This window comes from Staurois parvus, unplaced genomic scaffold (genome assembly GCF_062004578.1).
Source record: "Staurois parvus isolate SC_StPar_1 unplaced genomic scaffold, SC_StPar_1.0 ptg000704l, whole genome shotgun sequence".
Taxonomy (NCBI): Eukaryota; Metazoa; Chordata; class Amphibia; order Anura; family Ranidae; genus Staurois; species Staurois parvus.
This window is the reverse complement of record NW_028318500.1, coordinates 5,531,607-5,551,773: the sequence shown is the minus strand read 5'-3', so window position 1 is coordinate 5,551,773 and position 20,167 is coordinate 5,531,607. Positions and strand designations below refer to the sequence as shown.

At 40.8% G+C, this 20,167-nt stretch overlaps 1 protein-coding gene across 1 annotated transcript in view; it reads right to left on the bottom strand.

Annotated features, from left to right (window-relative positions):
* RSPH14 (radial spoke head 14 homolog) overlaps positions 1-20,167 on the bottom strand; it is a 272,302-nt gene that overhangs the window by 243,404 nt on the left and 8,731 nt on the right. The window contains exon 4 of the mRNA XM_089653242.1: positions 13,280-13,398. Coding sequence (XP_089509368.1) covers positions 13,280-13,398 — 119 coding nt within the window. The remainder of the gene's footprint in view (positions 1-13,279; positions 13,399-20,167) is intronic.

The following is a 20,167-nucleotide window of genomic DNA, read 5'->3' as shown; positions in this document are numbered from 1 at the left end:
ATGTGTTATTAAGGATGGAAAACTGGTATCAAATCTAATGGTAATAAACAAATCTTAACTAGCGTTAAGCGCATGCACTTATTAAAGTTCAGATTGTCAATCAAAAAGCGAGACATTGACAAGGTACTTTAATGAAGTTGCTTGAAATGAGTTGAGTCTATGAAAGCACCATTGAATTCTTTTGATCTCTTCTCGTCTAAACGTTTCAACAAAAGTCTACATGGGTAAGGCCAGCTTAACCATCTAAGAATTTTAACTGACAAACACAGTGGAGTCTGTACGATGGATGGTAAGTTTGTGGCAGTTACGTTATGCCTGAAGAATAGTGGTGATAGATTTATTCATTTATTTATTTTATTTATTTATTCATTTCTTTATTTGCTTTTCTTTTCTCTTTTTCTCTTTCTTTCTCTTCTCTTGTATTTCAACATTACTGTTAAATTTTTCTTGTTTTCTTTCTGTTTTACCAATCACTCTATCATCACATATACACATCTGATTCTTTTTTTCATGGCCAATGAGGCATATATATTCCTGGCTTCTCACATCCTCACTACCTTTGTGACCAAGGCCTGGTGGGCGGGACGAAATGCATCAGAGGGTGTGGCCAGAACAGCGGCTGAGACCATTCCTCAACACTGGACTCCTGAGGTCTGTTGGGCAGAGTCCATCCCTTCACTTGTATTGGCTGACACTGGAAGTGCTCAGACACATGCTCCCTTCTTCTCACTTGCCGGTCGGGTGATCCTTTTTATTTGCTTATCCTGGAGATCAGCTTTAAAGCGGAACTAAACCCTCCTATCCTTTTTAGCCAAGGAAGCTGCCATCTTAGCCTCTGTTTGATCTGCAAGTGTCATGGTGCTGCACATGTGACCAGTTATGACCCCAGCCATTTGATGATTTGACATTTTGGTTGAGAGCACAAGCCAATGTGACAGTTAGCATTCCCGGAATGCTGGGCATTTTTTTTTTTTTGTTTGAACTGTTAAATTGATGGGTTTAGTTCCACTTTAACCAGTCTGATTTTAACCCTATTTAACTCGCATTGCACACTTTTACATTTTGTCCAACAACAAACCAAATAATAGAATAGCTGGGAGATAAAAAATGATAAAGGGAAGTTTGTAACGTTCTCTTCCAGGAATAACAAGATTTATTTTTTCAGTCTAACAACCAATAATGATCGTGTTAATCGCAGTTATATTTAATCCCCAGTAAGCAGATTTCAGTTAAGTACTTATTTATCATCTCTTTGTCTTCTAACAAGCCTGTTAACGTTCTAAGGGTGATATTTAAGCATCCAACCTCTGGGTGTTCTGTTGTTTCCCCACTCCTCTCCTGCCTTCCCACAAAGCCCTGCTACCACTCCAGAGGCTCCCTATCTTGTTGTGTGCAGCATTCTGTAAGGCCACTTCTACAGTAAACTGTTTAGACAACTTGTTAAGCAGCGCAGAGGGCATCGTGAAACAAGTTATTTCTACACCGTAATCTGCAGTCTGTCTGCATGCTCTGCAGAGTGGAGGGGGTGGCAAGTTCCTTGACTCAGTCTAAAATTGGGATCTGCATACCGTGTGCTTTAAGAGAGTCCACCAAGCTATCAATTTTTCCAATACTACACACATTAACAAATTAAGGATCTTTTAGGTATCCATATGTTCCATTTATTACAATCGCAATCAATTATATAAAATCACGTATCTTTTATTTATAGTATTCTTGTTAAAAGTTTACACTTTAAAAAGACATCCAAAGAAGCTAAATATTAAAAAAAGAACAAATATACTAACAGAGAGAATACTACCCAACGCATGCACTACCCAGCTATCGGTATCTATATATTATTAGGTGAACTATGTACTTGTATATACAGTATATATATATATATATATTCTATGATATACATCAAATGACTATCTATCACAGTACCAAGTTTTTTCCAATGGATGGTGGTTGTAGTTATAACTGTAAGACATTATACAGCTCCCGCATGCACTACCCAGCTATAGGTATCTATATATTATTAGGTGAACTATGTACTTGTATATACAGTATATATATATATATATATCCTATGATATACATCAAATGACTATCTATCACAGATTATACCAAGTTTTTTCCAATGGATGGTGGTTGTAGTTATAACTGTAACACATTTCACAGCTCACCTCTGCTTCTTCAGACAGAACTGGTAACAATCATATAAAACATATATTATGTCATCCTGCAATGGGTGTAACCAGATCCCATGGGATTGCAGGGGATCAGATGGACTGGAACATGTAGGATTCCTAGGGAACCCGCCTCCTCATTCTCTCGCTTTCACTCTAACAGTGACTAACCTCGGCCTTCAGTCATTCAGATTGCCTGAAGGCCACGGTTAGTCTGTGACTGTGCCACCACTGCCTACAAATCATTTATGTTTTCATTTTCCCTAAATTCACTAGACAGCAACAATATGGGGCACAGCAAGTCAGTTCTACTCATTGAGAAACAATACTGCATTTCCACATAGAGAGCAACACAACAAATTACAGTAAACCATTGGCTGCTGTTGCTAGAATTCAATGTGCCGAGTTGGTGGGCCTTGCAGTAACTCATCCACATAAAATTGGCTCTCTGGAAGCTGGGCGCACCGCATTGCACACAGCAGTAGTGACTGACACCCCATGAGGCCCTTGGAGAGTATCTAAGACAGTAGGTAGGTATTGTGTTGGACTAGGTGTCTGCTGCAATGCCCTACAGTGAAAATACTGAGGCACACAGTGAGGAGAAGAACAATTTACAGCACAATTTTTCATTAGGGTACCAGAGGGAGGAGCAGATGGGACAGAAACAGGTGAGGTTGGAGTTCTTCATGAATTTTAAGCATGCTGCAGTTATATTGATTGATCCTTGAAATGCAAGGAAGATACAATTGCCAGTTTGCTGAAGGATCTATGAATGCCACTTACTGTATGTTGAACAGAGATCTTCTACCCCTCCACATAATGGTCGCTAATCCTGGTGGTTCCTACATTTTAGGCAGACAGTATCTATGCTACAACAGATGTCACACACAAGAATACTGGTTGTCCCGTAACCCCTTAAACTCTGCTTCCTGCCTCCTCATCCCTGAAACACGAGAAGTTATGAATCATTTCCATAGTAAGTGAGACATATGCAGCACATAGACGGTTCGTTTATCGGCCAATTTTTCGTCTGAAAGAATAATCAGCCAATTTTTGCACCGTTAGTGGGGCAATGTCATCGGCCAATTTTCGTGGTTCCTCCTCATTTATTTTATCGGACATGCTGGAAAATTTGCGAAAAACGGCCGATTTTCGCAATCATTGGTGGCAACAGAACGACCGATAAACGAACCGTCTATGGCCTGCATAACATTTCCCTCAGAGTACAAAACTTAATTAGCACTTCTTTAATAGACATGTTCCGCTTGTTTAATGCTCATTGGTTATGATAACCATATAATAAAGGCAGAGAATAGATTTTTGGGAAATCCATTTTCTATTACCCCATCAGTCTTTCTGTCCAAAGCTGGGATCTGTGTAAACTGCCATCAAATCCACAGCTAGATGAAATCCCATGCAGTGAAATAAATGTATGACTATAAGCATTGTGAAGTAAAGATTCTGTCATTGGAGTAATGATAAAAAATGTTGAAAATAATGCGTCCAATAGGAGAAAGGCAAACACACTGAAAAATGATAATGTAATACCAAGCATGTGTCCCAGGAATGGTACACGTATCTCCTGCATTGATAAGATCTGCAATACACATGGCCATATACCTTCCACATATCAGCCAATCTGTTATTTGCAGTGTATGTCTTTATTACAGTAATGATAAGCATACTGCATTGAATTATGATCTTTCTTTTACTATAGGGAAACAGTGACAATCAAAAATTAGTTGATGTCTATGTAGCCCAGCCTTTTTCAACTAGGTGGCCATGACACCCTGGGGGGCCTTCTGGGTTCTTCAGGGGTGCCTTGGAAATATGCCTAAACATTGCCCCAAATTGCCCAAAAAGTGTCAATAAGCCAGCGGGTAGATGAAGCCTGCCTTCTGTTCTACACAAAGCCATAGGTTTTTATTGTGCAGCATTACAGCCCTGGGCACTGTGTGGGCCAATTGCCAACAACCCAACAACCAATGATGTCAGACTGATAAGGAGGACATCAGAAGCCTGAGGACGTTTTTGTTTCCCCCACCCCTCTCCGTCAGCACTGGGGTCACATCAGCTGAATTAGGAAAAGAAACTGATGGAGAGGAGAAACACTGGAACCAGTCCGTACCAGTGCCTAATGGTATATTGCTTTGTAAAAATAAGCCACATCTAAGGTTGAGTGTCCTACATGTGTGGATGCTGCTGCATTATACAAAACTATTCATTTCATTTTCTTTATATTTTAGAAAGGGGTGCCTCCAGATTGGCCAGAATTTAAAAGGATGACTTGACTGAGAAAAGGTTGAGAAACACGGACGTAGCCTATCAAATCACCATTCTGTACTGAGCTTTTTTTGTATTGTAACACAAATGAGAAAGGTCTATGGTTATAGGCATATGATCTTATCCTTTTGAGAAAGACAACTCCTTGGTTTCCTGCTGATACATTGGCTTCTGTGTCTCAAACCCCAAACAAGTATAACAATTAGAAACTCCAGACACTTGTACAGCATGCTTTGTTTGGTACACTATTAACACTATACACACACTGGCGACTAGCATTTTCAAAATGAGGACATCAATGGCAGCCTTTGTAATTCTCTCATTTGACAGATTTACTTTAAAACAGAACTAAATCCTCCTATCTTCAGCCAAGGAAGCTGACATCCTAGCCTCTGTTTGATCTGTGACTACCATGGTGCTGCACATGTGATCATTTATGACACCAGTCATTTGATGGCTTGACAGTTTGCTTGAGAGCACACAAAAATGTAACATTTAAGCTCCATTCACTTTAGCATGTCTCCATGCTAAGAACTAAACCCTCCTATCTTCAGCCAAGAAAGCTGCCATCTTAGCCCCTGTCTGATTTGTAACTACCATAGTGCTGCACCCAGTGGTGTATTTAGGTTTTGTGCTGCCCTAGGCAACACAAAAATCATCTGCACCCATGGACAGCGACCAACACAACCCCCCTTTCCCCTCCCGCAGAGAGAGAATGACATTGACTAACAACACCCCTGCCTCCCATCCGGGAGAGCCTTCCACTACCGGCCACCCTCCAGCAATAGAGAGACACTCATCTTCACAGCTCCGGACATCCCCGGGAACAAATGCCAGGCTCTACATACACCATCAAGCAGCCCGCAGCCTCTCTCGGATCCCACCTGGTTCCCATGGTGCGCGTGTCCCTCCTTTCCTCCCTTCTTCTGGGGGTAAGTGCTGCCTCCCTTAAAAATGCCGCCCTAGGCAAGTGCCTTGTTTTCCTTTTGGTAAAAACGCCCCTCTCTGCACATGTGATCACTTATGACACCAGCTATTTGATGTATTGACAGTTTGGTTGACAGTACAAGCAAATGTAACATTTAAGCTCCATTCATATTAGCATGTCTCCATAGTTGCATAATTTCCAGTGTGACTTTGGAGAACAACTTTGATCTGCCTTTACATTCTCTTGACCAAAGATGCATCAGAAGTCACACCAAAGTAGTGCAGACACTTTTCAAAATCACTGCAATGTTAAGTTGCATAGATTTCAATGGGTGCCATTGAAAAGAATGGGCTGCGACTTGTCATATTTGCTTGTGCTCGCAACCAAACTCAGACCATCAAATGGCTGATGTCATAACCAACAACGTGTACAGCATCCTGGCAGTTGTAGATTAAACAAGAGGCCAAGATGTCAGTTTCCTTGGCTGAAAAGGATAGGAAGGTTACATGCAAGGCCTACCTTGAAAGATGACTGCTAGCTCTTAACTAAACTGTTAAGCCATCAAATGGCTCAAATGTGTAGCACCATGGCAACTTCAGATCTAATAAAGGTTAAGATGGCAGCTTCCTTGGCTGTAATTGTTAGTAAGGTTTAATTCCACTTTAAGAAAGATGGCAAGTATATTGCAATGATACCTCTGTTAAAGGAGAAGTGTGGGAAGTGAAGAAAACAAATATACATACTCACTTCTATGGCTGCAGAATTGTTGTGATGCTGCAGCTGTCCCCTTCCAGCGCTAAGCCTGAGAACTGATCAAACAAATGACCACTGATCACTCAATTCTCCCATCCGCTCTGAGCAGAGAGTGGTGACTGTCAATCACTGCTCTCTGCGCCACCCCTCCAGTGCTCAAGGGAGTGCTGGGCAGGAGAGAGGGCGGAAGCAGCTGGTTCAGGATCTCAGCAGCATGCTGAGAACCTGGGCCAGCTGCTGGTCAGACATCTGGGTGGATCTAGATCCCGATATTATTGTTGGAATACATCTAGCGACTGGAGCACCTCTGTGATGTCACCCGACAGCTGGCTTTAGCCCACTGTCTGCTGATTCTGGGTCACAGGAGTGCAAAAGTAAGACCAAAAGAAAAGTATGACCAAACAAATTTTGATCATACTTCTTTTTTAAGTATGTGGGCAGGAGTAGTGCATGTGACTGTTGCAAATTAGAATGATGGTAAGCATGCGTAGCAAATAAGAAGAATAATAGGTATATTAAAATCACAGTTTCCATTCGGAACAATAGTAAGCATGGTTCAGCAAGATTTCCCAAAAAGAGGGATAGTAGGTATAAAGCAGTGACAGTTGCCATTCAACCCTGGTTCACAATAATGCGGTCACATTCCTGTGCAAATCACATACGATGTCTGTGTGGTGCAGTTTGAGCTATACATTTTGTATGGCTCCAATCGCATCACATCTGCACCAAAAAGGCGCAGGACCATTTTTTTTCCTGCACCTGATTCGCATCGTATAGGTGTTCACACCCATGCGATGCAAATTCTGGTATTCACACTCCATTTTGCGATCTGTTTCGGGGGGTTGTTAATTTAACATTGACACCCGTACCAGATCGCATGGACACCGTGCGATTGCAATGCAGTGTGGGAAACACACAGGATTCGCTGTGTTTCCCGCACCACATTAGTGTGAACCAGGGCTTAAAGTAATAGTAGGTGTGCTACAGTGAATGTCTCCAAAAAGAAAGATGATAGGTATACTGCAGTGACAGCAGTTGGAACTAAACCCTCCTAGCAATTGTGACAGTTATCATTCCCGCAATGCTTTGAATGCATTGGTTTTGGGAAGCAGTTCAATTATGGGGGTTAGTTCTGCTTAAAAAAAATGATAAACATAATGTAGGAAATAAGAAGGATGGCAGGTATGGGCAGCACAGTGGCTAAATGGTTAGCACTTCACCTGGCAGTGCTAGGGTCGTTGGTTCAAATCCCAGCCATGGCACCACCTGCCTGGAGTTTGCATGGCTGTGCCTGTGTGGGTTTCCTCCAGGTACTCCAGTTTCCTCCCACACTCCAAAGACATGCTGGTAGGTTAATTGGCTCCTGTCTAAATTGGCCCTAATATATGTATATATGAATGTAAGTTAGGGACCTTAGATTGTACGCCCCTTGAGGGCAGGGACTGATGTGAATGTACAATATATATGTAAAGAGTTGCATAAATTGACAGCACTATATAAGTACCTGAAATAAATAATGGGCCAACAGTGAATATATCCTATCAGATGTAGTCACTGTTCAGCAGCTGCTGAATACAATAGCTGGCAGGAGATTCCCCCACCCACACTGTTTAAAGTCAATGGGGGAACTGGGTACTCCGGTTTCCTCCCACACTCCAAAGACATGCTGGTTGGTGAATTGGATCCTGTCTAAATTGGCCCTAGTATATGTGTGTATGAATGTAAGTTAGGGACTCTAGATTGTACACCCCTTGAGGGTTAGAGACTGATGTGAATGGGCAATGTACATCTATGTAAAGCGCTGCGTAAATTGACGGTGCTGTATAAGTACCTGCAATAATTAATAGTTATATTGCAGTGACAGTTTCCACTGAGAATGATGGTACACAAGCAAGATACAGAAAATGGCTTCAATATCAAGGATGGTAAGTGTAGCGTAGTGACAGTTGCCACTGAGAATGATGGTAAGCATACTGCAGTGATTGTCTCCAAGAAGAAACATGGTAGGTATGCCGCAGTTTCTATTTATTCTGTTGTGAATTTGTTAAAAAAAATAATGGCAATCCTGATGCTCTCCTGCTCTCACTTAGCGGTGGCGACAAGGTGCAGTATATCTCCCTGTCACTATTATAAGTACAGAAGCGAGTCAGACAATTCCTCTTCTTAGTACATTATCACAATGGACATTGGGTGCGCCATAGTGAGCTTCCTATTTCCAATTGTCATTACAAGACTCATGAAGAAATACACTAGAACACTTTATTAGGTGATTTATGAAAGATGTGTATATTCTGCTGTAAAAGCCAAAAACTTGTCCCAGGGTTCTTCTGTCCTCATGCTGCAGAGAAACAGATGGAGTCTTATTACTAATATGTTTCTGAATGGTCAGGCCTCCAAGCACCAGACAAATTATCAGGCAACCATGCCACCTAGTGGAACCATTCTGCCACTACTCCCAAAGCCAAGCTCTACCTAATAGTACAATGCTGGTTTTGTTGTAGGGACAGATATAGTTTTAGTATAACTGACTATTTACTCTTCACTGGGGAGGTTTCCCTGGGACCTGTACCAGAAAGTCCTTGGCAGACCTGGAACAAACTGGCTGGGATTACAGTATATCACCAACCCTTGCAATCTCTAATGAAGAGCTGGAGTGGCCAGACAAGAGGAAGTCTGGACAGAGGTGCTCAGCACATCATCCTTTAACGTAGACCTGTTAGGAGCGGAATATGGAGGGTGCCATTGCTAATCTCCTCCGAAGGATAATCTGTTATAATAAGTGAAATAAGTGAAAAAAATGCAGCGCAACAATAAAATAAATATAATGGTGCTTGCAACCTTATACGTGCGTATATAAATGGTGACAATCAATCTGCCATGCTTCTGAGAATCAATAGACTCCCTCAAGAGTTGGTTCTGGCCAGTTCAGTGGATTGCTTCAAAAAAAGGCCTGGATTGTTTTTTAGATACACCGAATATGACTGGTTACTAACATTTATAGGTAAAGTTGATCCAGGGAATATCCGATTGCCTCTCGGGGGATCAGGAAGGAAGTTTTTTCTCAGCAGGAGCAAATTGGATCATGCTTTGCTGGGTTAATTTGCCTTCCTCTGGATCAACTGTGGGTGTAGGATTATAACTTTTTTTTTTTTCTATGGTGGAACTGTATGGGCTTTTGTCTTTTTTCAGCCAGACTAACTATGTAACTATGTAATATATGCTACTCATAATCTCTTCCAATAAGTAGATATAAACTCCCATAGATTCTGTACATAACCAGTGCTATGAATACAACATAAATCATGCAATAAAATAAATAATGATTTGTAGTGAACTGTCCCTTTAAATCCGTAATCACATCACGTGGATCAGTGTAGTCAAACTTCCTTTTTATCATGATACAAATACACCAAAAAAAGTGCCAATTTAATACAATCTCAATAATGGTGAACTGTCCCTTTAAATACAGAGTACTTCACGTGGACCAGTGTTGTCACACTACTGTACGGTGCTCCTGTGTCACCCCTTAGTGCTCTTCCACCTCCAACACACTTTTGCGCTCACCTCCAAGTTTGACCCGTAATGACAGGTCAAACTGAATTTTTCCCTTTTAACCTGGGAGGGTATACTGGTACACAGATCTTCCCACACTTTGCCAGTACTTTTAAGCAGATACAAATCGCTCCGTATCCATGTAAAAAAATGCTCATTATAGTGTAGTATGTATGCTAAGATCATATACATACTGACAATCTGTTATGCAGACTCTGTTTTTGGAGGCCCAGAGGAGGTATGCAGATCAGGGAACTTAGAGCGGAGTTCCAGACGTTTTTTTGTTTATTAAAAGTCAAAACTTCAAAAAAAATATATAGGTTGCGCTTAAATACATGCAAAAGTAGAACAAGAAAATAAATAACAAAACAATAAGAAACAATATATAAATCAAAATAAAATCCAGCAAAAACGAAAAAGTCCAAAAGTTCAAATAATCAATAATGTCCAAAATAATTCATCACCAAGTAAATCTACCACCAAAAATGGTTAAATAGAACTCACCAGAGTAATATGCTGATTGTTGAAAAACCAGCATATAGTACTTGTTATTCTGGGAGAAATGAATAATATGGTGATAACAACACTGAAGAAATGAGGGAAGAACTCCAACAGATGATGTGCTGCAAAGTAGAAAATCCACTCCAAAAGTGATTTAGTATTCAAACTGAGAGATGATCAGACTGTCACTCAAAAGAAAAAAGCGAACAATCATGGTGCAGTATGTTTTAAAAAGCATCAAACTTTAATAAAGAAATGCACTTACAAGCAAGGTGTCCAGACTGACACCAGTGTAAACAGCATGTATAATGAATACAGGCGACTCAGACCCAGCCAAACATGCACATGCAAGGTGCAGACAAACCAGGAGTATTCTGAACCTCACATCCAAAGGCACCGCCCTAAGCTTTTCGTCATCGACGTCCTCACGGAGCGGATCATCCCTCATTTCTTCAGTGTTGTTATCACCATATTATTCATTTCTCCCAAAATAACAAGTACTTTATGCTGGTTTTTCAACAATCAGCATATTACTCTGGTGAGTTCTATTTAACCATTTTTGGTGGTGGATTTACTTGGTGATGAATTATTTTGGACATTATTGATTATTTGAACTTTTGGACTTTTTCGTTTTTGCTGGGTTTTATTTTGATTTATAATATTGTTTCTTATTGTTTTGTTATTTATTTTCTTGTTATACTTTTGCATGTATTTAAGCGCAACCTATATTTTTTTTTTTAAGTTTTGTATATCCTATAAGTTTATAGGCTAGGTTTTGCAGCTTACTGTGTTATATAATTTCCGTGGCGCTGGTTCTTTATTTATATATTATTAAAAGTCAGCAGAAAAATGTAGCTGCTGACGTTTAATAAACACACACTTATCTGTCCCAGGGTACAGCGATGTATTCACCCGTGTCGTCCCTTCTTCCCTTTTCCCCTTCTCTCCTCCACGGCGCTGGCATCTCAACTGAGGGCACCAGGCTGTGACAGCTTGCGGCTTCACAGCCAGGTGCCCACTGCGCATGCGTAAGTCACACTGCGCCTCCTAATTGGTCCAGCAGTCTTCTGGGACCTGTGCAAGTTCCCAGGAGACTGCAGGAGGGAGGAGGGGACTGAACTTCCAGCTCACTTCACCGCGGCAAACTGAGCCAGAAAAGGGAGCAGGTACCTGTAAAAAACAGGTATGTGCTCCCCCTCCCCCCAAAATAAGGGTCTGGCTAAGACATACCTTGACACCACAGGGTACAGTGAGACATTTCTCTATTATTCTCTATAGCATGGGTGTCAAACTGGTGGCCATCCAGCTGTTGCCAAACTACAAGTTCCATGAGGCATTGCAAGATTGACAGTTACAAGCATGACTCCCAAAGGCAGAGGCATGATGGGACTTGTAGTTTTGCAACAGCTGGAGGGTCACCGGTTTGACACCCCTGCTATAGAATAGCCAATATTTCTTGTAGCAGGTAAAGGTTGTTGCATGTTGCAAGTTCCACATTTATCACACCTTATAGCGGAGTTCCAGAGAAACTGTAAAAAAAATAAAAGCAGCTACAAAATCTGTAGCTGCTGTCCTTTAAAAAACAGCCACTCACCAGTCCCTCGATCCCACGGTCTCCTCCCCGCAGCCCGTTGCACTGGCTGTCTGGTGTTCCTGGCACGGGCATCTTCAGTGTGGGCACTCTGCTGTGACAGCTTGCTGCTCCACCGAGTGCCCACTGCACATGCGCAAGTAGTGCTGCGCTTTCTTTATGCTCCCGTAGTCTTCTGGGATCTGCCATATGTCCCAGAAGACTACGGGGCAGGAAGGACAACTTCAGATTCCAATTTCCTAGGAGATCGCAGTGGAAGTGGGAGTCGGTACTTGTCAGTTTCGGGTACCCGCTCCCCCCACACTACCCAAAGGTGCCAATCCTTAATGAGGAGCGGGGGAACAGTCTTTAAAAAGGAACTTCCCCTTTTGGGTGGAGCTACACTTTAACATTATTATTTACTATAGGTACTTATATAGCGCTGTCAATTTATGCAGCGCTTTAAATATATATACTGTACATTCACATCAGTCCCTAACCCTCAAGGGCTGTACAATCTAAGGTCCCTAACTCACATTCATACATACACATACTAGGGCCAATTTAGACAGGATCCAATTAACCTACCAGCATATCTTTGGAGTGTGTGAGGAAACTGGAGATCCTGGAGGAAACCCACGCAGGCACAGGGAGAACATGCAAACTCCAGGCAGGTGGTGCTGTGGTTAGGATTTGAACCAATGACCCTAGTACTGCCAGGCACTTTGCTGCCCCATAATAAATGACTACACATAGGTCACAATAATAATAAATTACCAATTCAAAGCTGGCCACAATAATAACAAATGACTTATATGTAGCTGGTCACAATAACTAATATCCATATTCAACTGGCTCCAGGCAATGAAAAACTTTTTAAAGCTTAAAAAGAGTATAAATTGAAGAGCCACGCCACTGCTAAGTGGTCCAGACACAACTTTATTCCATTAAAGGTCAAGGGTACAATTCAAAAAGTAGTCAAGGCATTTCGAGGTTCTAAGTGCCCCCTTCATCAGGGCTAGAAAGAACATAAAAGGATTTTCATATTAATCTGACATCTATACAGTATCCCCTCCATGGGGTCATAAGTAAAACCAAACAGTCAATAGGACAGATTTTTTTTTTTATACAATGTGGAGCAAAATTGCAATTGTTAGTAAAATCAACCATAATTCTTGCATAGTTTAAAGGATGAAATTTGACTAGTTGCCATTTTTGCACCAGCTTTTGTAAATCATTTACATTGCATTACACTGAGCATATGGGTGCAAACACTATTCCACCTCATAAATGTATCCATCTAGTATAACAAGAGAAAATAATTTCAGGTACAAGGACTAATGCCAGATAGTGTAAGGGATGAAATTACATGATGCTGCTACAGCTTAAAATACCTATATGAAATGACAGAATTTGGTAGCACAATACTTTGAGGCATGATACTTTCTTTTCCTATTAGTATTTTTTGTATTATAAATGCCCCCAGTTATGTAGGATTATGAAGAAATATAAAACACTTACCAGCTCGAAGCTCTGAGAGCATCTCAAACGTTTGATGCATATTTCTTCGAACTATATCCACCGGGTCATTCAGAAGGTGTGAGAGTGGAATAATAACGTCACTTTTTAGGAGACCTTCCCTGAAATGTGGAACATAAAATTGTGAAACTAAATCTATACCTTAGAACAGGAAGGCGCTTCTAAGTGCAGTATATCCAGAAGAATCTTTAATAATGACAGTTAGAAACACTTACAAACTCGTAGTTAAAACAGGCTCAATAAAATCATCAGAGTGCAGAGGCTCAATCCACCATGCGAGAACCCGCTGTGGCGGCCAGCAGCTGCAGGGGGAGCTGAGGATCAGATGTCCAAGATGGCCGCCGCAAGTTCCGGGATCACTGGAACGCACGTTGAAGTGCTTGCTTCACAACCGTAAATGACGTGGGCTAGGAACGGGAGTGGAACGGTGATGCGTTTCGGAGCATGCGCAGAGCTCCTTCTTCAAGACCGGTCTTGCTTCAACTCCTATAAGTGCTACCCGGTGCCTGTTGTCCAGTGTCTCCTCCATCCCCTGCTGACATCTCTCGGTCCACAGCCTCCTCCATTGATGTGCCCTATACATATCCTCTAAATCTATATCTTAGCACACCCATTCTCAACCTTTTCAACATAGATGAACCCCTGCTAAACATTACTATATCTACAACTCATGATACATTAGTGTGATGGTCTTGTGGTCATTATAACAATAACCCCCTTACAGATAGCTAAAAGATTAATGGTGTCAGTGGGAACTTATCTGAGAGGCAGAAATTGCTCATTGTTAGAGGAACCCCTAGCAACCTCTTGAGGAACCCTAGGGTTCCATGGAACAATGGTTAAGAAACTCAGTACTTGCCTTTATGTCACAGTGGTCATATACTATAAGTGCTACACAACATATTAAGGACAAATATAGTGTATTGATGTGCAAATGGATTATTATGAATGAATACTATAAATACCAGAATAATAAATAGCACACTAAAATTACCAACACCTTGGATAAATGAACATACATCTTCCAGGAAGGGCTTTTGTAGACCTATTTGCTGCTTCGGTATCAGTACAGTAGGCATGTTATTAAAGCAAAATTACAATAGCTACAATTACAAGTATCCAACTCAATTCAAAAGTTCAAGCTGTCACTAACAATGTTGAGGTGCAGAATGAACTTGCATAAAGTATATGTATACTGTGCCTCCACTTGATTCAAAGACAGAATAGGTTATAGCTCACCCTACAAACGTATTTCCTGCCACTTTATTGTTTGCCTCCATAGACCCTCTCTGAGACTATGCCACTCTGAAGCTCCAAAGAAGTTTCTTTCTCCTGAATTTCTCCTATATGTATCTAGTGCTTAAAGAATACAATGCTATAAAGCAGCCTTTCTCAACAAGGGTGCCCAGGCACCCTGGGGTGCCTTGAGGTTTCTTTAGGGGTGCCTTGGCAAAATGTCTAAAAATTGCCCAAAACTTGTATACAAGCCAATGGCCTGCCTTTTAGTTACACAAAGCCACTGGTTTTCATTGTGCACCATTAAGACCTTCTAGCCACCAGAGTCCTGACAACCAATTACATCATCAGTTGATAAGGAGGATGTCAGCTGCCTGCACAGCATCTTAGTTTGACCCCTTTAAAACTGAAGGAGAAGAGAAACACTAGAATACTACTCAGTACCAGTGTGCAATAGTGTATATGGTTTAGAAGAATAAATCACCTCTAATGTTGGGTGCCCTACATGTGTGGATGTTGCTGCATTATATAAAACTATTAGAATAGTTTTTCCCATTTTATAATAGGGTATCCTTTTAAAATTATGGACAGTCTAGAGGCACCCCATTTTAGAATGGGGTGCCTCAAGACTGTCCATAACTTTAAAGGGTCCCTCGGGACTGTCTATAATTTTAAAGGGTGCCTTGACTGAAAAAAGGTTGAGAAACACTGTTATAAAATATCCACTTGAAGACCAGGCTTATTCTGACACTTTTTGTTTACATGTAAAAATTATTTTTTTCTTTTTTACTAGAAAGTTACTTAGAACCCCCAAATAATCTTTTTTTTTTTTTGCAGAGGCCCTAGAGAATAAAATGGTGATTGTTGCAATTTTAATGTCACATAGTATTTGCGCAGCGGTTTTTCAAATGCAGTTTTTTTGGAAAAAAATACTACACTTTAATGAAGTTTAATGCAAAAAACATAATGTATAACCCAATGTTTTTGATGGAATATTAAAGATGATGTTACACTGAGTAAATAGATACCTAACATGTCTTGCTTTAAAATTACACACACTCACAGAATTGTGACAAACTACAATACTTAAAAATCTCCATAGGCAATGCTTTAAACATTTTTACAGGTTACCCATTTAGAGTTACAAAGGAGGTCTAGAGCTAGAATTATTGCTCTCGCTATAACGTTTGAGGTGATACCTCACATGTGTGGTGCGAACACCATTTACATATGCATGCGTGACCTATGTATGCGTTCACCTCTGCATGCAAGCATGGGGGGAAGGGGGAGCTATACAAGTTTTTAAAATTATTATTTATTTTATTTTAAAAATTCTAATTTTTATACTGTCCATTTAAATTTTTTTTTGCTATCACAAGAAATGTAAACATCTTGTGATACCAATAAAGCTATCTATAAAAACCCCAGATCTCTCCTCTACTCTTGAAAGCATAAGGTGAAAAAAAAATTGATCTCATGCTCCCCCCCATACCCAAAAAAATGTTTACATTTGCCCTAACCAAAAGTGACAAGAATACTCGTTGCTTCTGGTCTCCTAAACCATAGAGGTGATTGGAGACGATCCGGTCTCCCAATACCTCTATCAGCATTGGCAGCAGCCACTGGACTGGATCCCGGGCTTCCCGGTGCGCTGGAAAACAAGGTATGGCACCGGTGATCTGGGAGAGGGGGGGGGGCGACTCCTCCCGCTGCTTGTAAAAGATCCTGCTGCTTGTAAAAGTGATTTAGCAGCTAAACAGCAACTCTGATCACTTTTGTAGGGGAGGGAATCGCCGGCTGAAAATGTTAAAACTGGGGTTAACCACTTGAACACAATCACATACATGTACATGATTTTGTGGAAAGTGGATGTATACAGTAGAATGCTCATTGGTCCTTGCTCCAGAGGTGTAGCAGTCTAATGCCCTACCAAACGCATACATAAATATACTGTGTGTGTGTATATATATATATATATATATATATATATATATATACACACATATAAATTAGGATCAGTTTATCAGTAGTACATTTTGAGCTGTGGAAGGAACCAGGCACACCCAGGGGAAACCCACCTAAACACAGGAAGAACACACAACTGCATGTACTGTATGTGGTATCTAGTGGTAACAGAACAAAGGATCCCAGTGCTGCAAAGCAAGCATGCTCTTTTCTTGCTCTGCTTGATTCCGTGTGCAGAATGAAGATAACACATTGAAGTAAGCAGGCTCAGCAAGAACAAAACAGACACAGAATACCCAAAAAGGCAGTCAAGCTGTTCAAATAATCCAAAGGATTCCAGTTCAGTCATACTAAATTCAGACAATACATGGAAAGAAAACAGTGACATAAGATGAGAGGCTGAGATGTGGATTAGATGGATAAGAAACCTCGGGCAGGTTCTGGTGTTCTCTACTAGTCCAGCTGCTATCGAAATACTTGTCAGGCTAAAAAAAAATCTTTTGAGTACTTGGCTGTTCCTAATTATGTTTTTGGGTGGGACTAACGTGGCACTAAGATTCATATATGGTGACACTGACCTATACTTAAGAACCTTTGGAAGCGGCTTATCCCACATATGGTACATTCAGTTATCAACAGGCGTATAGATTGCTTTATCACATTATCCACCTGAAAATCTCTCTAAACCATTGAAGGAAATCTGCACTTACAATTACCCTGATATATGATAGGCTTAGGCAGATTTGGATTAATGAAAAAGTAAAAGCCTGATTGCAGTTCTGTTTTCTCACCAATTTATATTAGTTGTGGTACCCTGTAAGAGAGAACAGTGCTTCTTGTTTAATGTTGGTGAAGGATTCTTGCACACACTGAGCTTTTAGGCCTCATGCACACTGGGCGTTTTTATAGCTGCTGTTTTGGGCGTCAGCCGTTTTTTTTTACAACCAGTAAACTCCCCAGCATGTTATCCTATGTGTCCATGTGTCCCCTTTTATCAGCATTTTTTGGCAGGGGCGTTTTCCAGCTGGATAAAAAATCCCAGAACTATTGTGTTTGAAGAAGAGTTTTTCAGCTGTGAAAATGCTCTAATGCTGCAAAATGCAGCTATCCAGCGTTTATGAGCGTTTTTGAGCCTCAAGCTTTTGTGAGAGTATAGTTTTGCTATAAAACGTAAACACTGAAAAACGCTAATTCAAAAAAGCTAAAAAACAAAAATTTTTCTATGCATTCTACAGCTAAAGCTACTGGGGTTTTTATAACGTGCAGTGTGCATTCCTACTCTGCTCTCCTCCAAAACTTTCCACTAACCATTTTTTATCTATCAGAAAACCAGGCCGACCATCCCCTCATGCTACCTGATGTAACTAAAAATTAATAAAAGCATTTTCCTCTGTGCTTTCGAAGATGCATAGTTGATGGAACATTTATACATATAGATTGGGGTGCCCAAACATTTTTGGTCCTGCATCTACCAGATAAAATATACTATACTAAATATACCTCACCGAAAAAAAAACATCAAAGCTTTAGTGAATGAAAAAACTGTTGTACCAATAAAAAAACAAAATCCACCAAGTCTGAATTAAGTTTGCTTACCTTCATCTTTACTGCCACAAAGCAGGTCTTGGAAAAAGCCAATTATTAATTTTGCCTGATCAACCATTGCATGACATATGGGAAAATGGCGGGTACCTTGGATGACAAACTACCTAAATTTCATAATCCTTGGATTACATACAACCTACTGGCAGATTTCAAGTGAACTCTTCTGTTGACTTAATCTTTTATATTTGGGCCCTTCGTGTTCAAACTGCCCCCTCTTTCTTTCACCTGTTCTCCTTGCCCTGCATTCCTCTAGATTCCCGTTATCTACGATAGAAGCTATTCTGCTTTCCCAATTTCTATCGCCCACTTTCTTTTCAATCCAGAGATTGGATATCCCTAGGATTACTATTTTGATAGGTAAGTAATAGGCTGCCATTTTAAGATCTTAAGAGCAGGGGAACAGGCATACCAGACTGACTTGAGCTCTATTTTAAATGTTAAGCTCTCCTCCTATGTTGCTCCTTCTGCTGTCATCCTCAAAACTACATACCCATCCACCGTGACCCTCATCTTCTGTCTGTCAACTCCCTCTTGTTACTCTGTTCTGCGCTAACTTTTCCTTAGGTGATTTTTTTTACTTTAATGCACTCAGCTGTGCTGTTCCTCTCATTTTTCCTCAATGTTTTCCATCCAAACTTCTAATTTCCAATCTTCCAACAAAAAATTGTTGATGAATGACAGGACTGAGGCTACTTCATTCATGTCAAAACAATTTTTCTATGACACTGCCTGGCTACAATATTGGAGCCAGGGTCTTGAATACAAAAGAAATGTTGCTTTAGATCGGGGTCTCCAAACCTTCCAAACAAAGGGCCAGTTTATTTTTACTTCACACTTTAGGGGGACCAGACTGTGGGCAGTGAGAGTGGAAATTTTCCTGGCATCAATGGGAGTAAACATCGCCACATTTGGTGTTGGGAGGAGAAATAGTGCCCCATTGTTGGTGTCAGTGAGAGAAATAGTGCCCCATTATTGATATCATTGGGAGGAATATTGCCCCATTGTTGGTGTCAGTGGGAGAAATGATGCCCCATTATTGATGCCAGTTGGCAGAATAGTGTCTCAAATCCGTGGGAGGAATGTCCCAAGGGTCATCTAAATGCAAGCAAAGGGCCACTTCCGGCCCCCAGACTGCAGTTTGGAGACCACTGCTTTAGATTTCATTAATATGCTGTTGTCCTGTTAGATCTAATCCATGATTTTTCCTTCTATTCTCCTTCCTTTCATACTCCTTGTATTTCAAAAAAGGTGCTCATTGATACAGAACACTAAAATTCTAATTTACACAAGTTGAGAAAGGGTATCAACCGTTATTTTTTCTAATAGGAGGGAAAACAGCAGTACATACATGAGTTTGTATACGAAGTTTGCTATCTCGGCCCACTGTTTTAACTGCATCCTCTCTAATTCCCTACATCCACAATTAGATTTTGCTGCTTCCACTCTCTCCTCTCTCCTGGCCATAATCTGCTTCCACAGACTGCTTTCTCCCCTTTGCTGTCTGTGACCTGCTGCTACTGCCATTTGTTTCCCTTTATGTCCATGACCTGGTCTCATGTACTGCACCCCTCTGATTTTAATGCCCCTGTCCCACCACTTCCTCTACATGTTCCTGTTAAAAACCCCAATGTGTTCACCTTCTACTCATTTTACATGCCCTGTGTTACACATGTACTCTCTGTTCTGCATCATCTTGATGCAAATGAATGAAACGAATTAATGAAATTCTCGTGCTTGCTTTGCTTCCTTTGCCCACCTTCAGCTCCAGTTCCCTGTTTTAATCATAAGGTCCTGTCCCTGCTGCTACCATTAGTTTCCTTTTCCTTTCCCCCCACCATTTACTGTCATATCAACTGAACCTTTGGGGAGTGTTCTCCACACTACTTCAATATCAACTGCCATGCCCTGCTCCAGCCTCAAATTTTACCCTCCCCCTTCAGCAACAGGTCTTTTCCCATCACCATCAGCTCTCATCTTCCACTGCAACTTTTTTGTCCCATGCCACCACTTGGAAGTTTGGAAAGCATGTTGAAAAACCAGATCATTTGGATTTGACCATGTGTA